At 40.0% G+C, this 5077-nt stretch overlaps 1 protein-coding gene across 1 annotated transcript in view; it reads right to left on the minus strand.

Moving 5' to 3' along the window:
• The window catches only part of evx2 (even-skipped homeobox 2), a 4367-nt gene extending 264 nt beyond the window's left edge, over window positions 1-4103 (minus strand). The window contains exons 1-3 of the mRNA XM_062457904.1: window positions 3482-4103; window positions 2845-3086; window positions 1-2189 (exon numbers count right to left, since the gene is read on the minus strand). The exon at window positions 1-2189 is cut by the window's left edge and continues 264 nt beyond it. Coding sequence (XP_062313888.1) covers window positions 1575-2189; window positions 2845-3086; window positions 3482-3875 — 1251 coding nt within the window. The 5' untranslated portion in view covers window positions 3876-4103 and the 3' untranslated portion in view covers window positions 1-1574. The remainder of the gene's footprint in view (window positions 2190-2844; window positions 3087-3481) is intronic.
• Window positions 4104-5077: the final 974 nt, after the last annotated feature.

A 5077-nucleotide genomic window follows, 5' to 3' on the forward strand; every position in this document is an offset into this window, starting at 1 on the left:
ATATAAAACAAGTTTGCCTACAAATGCATTGTTTGAAATAATAGTGGTATTGGTGTAGCCTATATTTAACATCCAGTGTACCTAACATTTGAATTAAAAAATAACATCCAACACGTCACAAACTCTAAATAAAATGTTAAGAAACGTCATTCACTCGTCACAGCTAGAGCATCCAGGATGGACAATATTTTGGTTTAAAAACTATTAATAACGAGACTATACAGAATGTATGCAAAATATTTCACCATTTACAACTTACATGTTCTGTAATTATTAAACGATGACTGTCTTCCAAACTGAAGGAAAGAACAGTAGAAATACAGCCAATGCAAACAGATAATAGAGAGCTATTCGTCTGAACTTTCGGCTTGTTCAGATAGTCCCATTACCGGGTGTGTTGAGTGAAGGGCCCCTTTTGGGATCACAGTATGGAAATACCAGTTTTGATTTAATGAGGTTGCTCGCATCAGCGTAGCATCAGAATGTAAGAAACGATGTATATAACACGAAATGTCTAAGGGCCTTTGTCTAAGTTACCGAGACGAAAATTGGAGATGGGGCTCTGTATGGAATGAAGGATATTTTTAAAAACCTTCCCATGTAACGAATATCACATTTAATACTGTACAATATGCACCAAGAATAATGTTTTATGTTCCAAGTATTTTATCTGTCTCGTCTAATGACTTCCCTCGGCGGGTTGTTAGCACTTGACAGCGGGTCTCAGAACGAGGACGTTTCTTACAATTCTGCATTCAAAGGAGCTCCGTCTAGGTACATGATTGGCAATTTTCCTCATAATCCTCTCATTATTAACATCAGAATTGACACAATGGTAGCGGTGAAACATTGTGTTCACCTCTCTCGAAAATTAGGGGTGTCCCTCGAGCTGTGAGAACAGGGTCATTACAGACCCATGGGTGTACGTTGAGGTGGCATATTTTAAATCTGATTCCATATACAGTGATAACGAGACTATACACTTAAAAGCGTCAACTCAAAATGTAGACAACAAAAACATTACATTATGCCTTAATACCAAGATATAACTGGGTTTGTTTTAGATGTTGGCAATATTATATTTTAAAGTAGGGCTAAGCAAATATCACACCATTGAATGGGGTTTTATTTACAATTAAAAATGAATAAAATATTTAGGCTCACAGGAGTATCCAGCCTCCATAAATGGATAGGTCCTAACTCATTTCAACATATGGGTTTGGATTTGCCTAGTTATTTCTAGGTTTTAAGGCACATGGATCCAGTTGTGAATAAAAATTAATTTGAACATCCACACCAAGGGTCAAACTTTAAATTATTTAAAATTATTGACTTACCAGTGTTCTTCAATTTGGCAGCTAAAATGTCAAACTTATTCGTATATGTCACAGTCAGCGTAAATGGCCACTAAACACAGTTAACTGAGGGAACAATCTGTGGTACTATTTCGAAATGAGCACGATGTTTATGCCTACCTTAATATAGGCCATAACTAGGCCTTGATGTATCTAATTACATACGCATGGTAGAATGAAAAAAACCGTAATGAGAGTCTTGTGATTTGTTCCAATCAGTTATCTGTTGAGCGAAGTCTCTTCTCTTTGATCTGGGGATGGTACTGAGGTTTTGCTGAGAACAGCGGCAGAATAAGGCAAAAATCCACTTTCGGATCTTTGCCCGGACGCCGTGCAGGTGAAGTCAGCATTAGCATTTCTGGAGCCTAGAGCACTGGCTGCCTGACTGCTATGACAACTGAGACATGAACAAGGCCCAGCGGCTGATGGCGCGCTGACCGCTGCCGCCGCCGCCGCTGCTGCCGCTGCCGCTGATGCTGCCGCAGAACTATTGAGGCCCGCGGGTGATTGATAAAGTCCTGGGTGCCTGAAGCTACAGAGAAGTTCTGGTCGCGAGTAAGGATGGGAGAGTGCACGGAAAGTATCAAGGGGGCGGATGGAGGTGGCGAAAGGTGACGAGGCGGCACCAGACGCAGCTGCGGCAGCGGCTGCTGCTGTGACACCAACATGCGGGTAATAGTGCAGAGGCATGTGAGAATGGAAAGGGTATGGTAGACTTCCGGTGGCTGCCGCGTGCGTCATCATGTAGGTGTAAAAGCTTGGGTCTGCTGGATGGGGCCAAGACATCGCCAAACGTTGCCTCTTATCCTTCATCCGTCTGTTCTGGAACCAGACCTAGACACAAAATAAAGCGCAAGTTTAGTCGATCTCAACACATCCTAACTTGGCTATGGGCCTTTAATGTGACAGGAATTATTATTTCACCTTTGATGTTAAGATTTATTTCTTTAAGCGTGCGCACTGCACAAGCTACGGCTTCCGGTCTAGTCAAAATATTTAAAATGAATCTTAAGTCTGTGAGTGTGTGTGTGTGTGTGTGTATTTATGTGTGAGAGAGACAGAAAGACAGAGAGACAGAGAGACAGAAAGAGAGAGAGTGAGAGAGAGCGAGACAAGGGGGAGAGGAGGGCGCTTTCAAAGATTGAGTATATTTTGCTTTATTCAAACTGATAGGCTTACGTCGCCCTTTTAATTGTTCCAAAGATTATCCTAAAATCAACCAAGCAATGCAATAGCATGCAGGCTTCCACAACAATCGAGTTCATCCAGAAGTTTTCTGGAAGTATGGTATGTGTATGTTTGAGTGTATTTGGGGGGGTGGGAGCGCGGGGGGGGGGGGGGGGGTCGCTAAACGTTCCCTTTAAATTCCCTGCGCTTAATTGTTTTTATGTCAAATATCTAGACTATATAATAATATAAAACTATAATATTAAAACAGAATACACCCTCTGATGAACATGTTAGTAAATAATACAGATATAAAGGCTACCTTAATAGTAGTCTCAGGTAGATTCAGTGCTGCAGCCAGTTCGCATCTTCTTGGCCTCGAGACATAATTTTCCCTGTAAAATTCTTTCTCCAGTCGTCCTATTTGTTCTCTGGTGAAAGCAGTCCGATATCTTCTGACTTGATCCGCATTAGAACTGTTTGGGCCTCCCATAGAATTACCGTTAAGATTGGAAAGCGAAGATGAACTTGTATTGGACCCTCCAGACATATTGTCAGAAAACCCTAAAACAGAACCATGCAAAAGTTATTCGATAAGACATAGGTAAATGCAAATTGACACATTATTAGGATTATAGAATTGTAGTAATACAGCCTAATGGAAACGTTACTGGCAACAAAAGACAAATAAAAACGTTTGCCTCCTTACAGAAAATAAATAAAACTAAGTTAGGTATTCCCAAAATTACATGTATAAACTGATTTGATTTTAAACCCCCTTCTAATGTTTTTACGAAGCCATTTATCATAGTATTTTATGCCATTATTAGAATTAGCTTAGCCTATTTAATCGCAATAATAAGTAGTTTTGATACAGTTTCTAGATCTATAGGCTACACTGTTAAAATATTATGGATTATGAAAAAACGTGTATAGGCTATTTTAAAATAAAACGCTACCTTTGTTATTGTTTTCCTTGTGTTGGCTCGGGGAGCGATGCGATGGGCATCCCACCTCCACATCACTGTTAATGTCGGAATCTTGAGAAACTTCTGGATATAAGCTAATTTTCTTACGGCTTTCTGACGATGAAATCTCCCCTGACGACGTATTTTCGCTGTTATGATGGTTACCGAAGAGACTGTCGATTTCGAACTTGCCTTTGGTTGGAATATCCCCGAGACTTCCATGAAGAGAAGCGGAAGTTATTCTCGGGCTTAGTCGACCACTGTGCTGAGAATTTTCAAGGGCCTCCAATACCGAATTTCCAGATTCTGAGAGTCTTTTGCCAGAAACTGGGCTGTGCAGACCCCTTTCCATCAGAATCATCTCCTTTCTTATCCTGTCCATCATTAAGTCTTAAAGCAAAAAAGGAAAAATTCCCAGGGATAGTGCTCCGATGACTGTGGCGGAGCTAATCCGCAGTCAACTCAGCAACTGTCTTTAAATAATAAAACACCTTTTATGTGCGAGACGCAGAAATATAAGATGCCAACGCGAGCAACGAATGGCTGCTCAAAATGACCCGTGCATCCTTTCTATCCCAAAATGTCATTCATCAAAAAGTGGTTGCTGCTCGTCGTTAAGGTGTGCCCGTGACGCTGCTCGAATGATCATTTATTGTAACAGGTTTATAAGCAAATAAATACGAGAGGGCTGTCAGTTGATGATGGAGGCGGCCTTCGGCCAGACAAATATATCCAAGTGAAGAGGAAGAGGAGAAGTGAGGAGTGGAGTGCTGGTCCCTCGGTTGATCTGATTCTGCTTTAGATTGCTCTTGGGTTTGGCCTCTGGGGTGAAATTGACAGTCTGATTAATAAAATGAGCGCGGCAACATTTCCCTCTTCATTTAGGAATATCATTATGCTTTGATTCTCTATTGTCTCTCCCTTCTGTTGTTTCTGCCCTCACCCTTCTTCTCTTTCTCCTCTTTTTATTCTTCCTCGATTATGTTATTGCTGCTTCTTCGTGAAACACTGAAATTATATCACAATAGGTCTGACCTTAGTTCAAAGGGAATTTTAAATGTAGCATACTACAGACTTAATTAAGAATGCTTTACAACAGTTTTATGTATAAAAAAAGAGCCTAATAATAATAAGGTTTTCGTTTAAATTATACTTTAGTGCCATGCAGTGCATTTTTTCTCTCTACCTTCAGCCTATCTTGCAATACAATTTTACAGCCTGTTTCAACCATAGCCTACAAAATTAGAGATCTTACTCATTTATACCACTGTTATTTGAGCGTTTCATCTAATAAATGTGGTCAACGAATAAAATGGCACAATGAACCGTTTTCAACATTATATAATTTCACAGCGTTTGTTGATAGCTAATTGCTTGTGCCTATTTATCTCTCATAGCCATTCTCACTTTCCAAAGTAAAAAATGTGGATTGTATTTGCATGCGGGTGTGTGCTATTTAAGCAGCTATTGTTGCACCTGCATTGTCTTGTTGTTAATATGAAATTAAAATTATTTTATTTTAATCTCTTAATGATCATTGCCAGCTGCAGGCACTGTTTATCTATCGGCGTTACATTGTTTAAAAAT

Source organism: Osmerus eperlanus, chromosome 3, assembly GCF_963692335.1.
Source record: "Osmerus eperlanus chromosome 3, fOsmEpe2.1, whole genome shotgun sequence".
Taxonomy (NCBI): Eukaryota; Metazoa; Chordata; class Actinopteri; order Osmeriformes; family Osmeridae; genus Osmerus; species Osmerus eperlanus.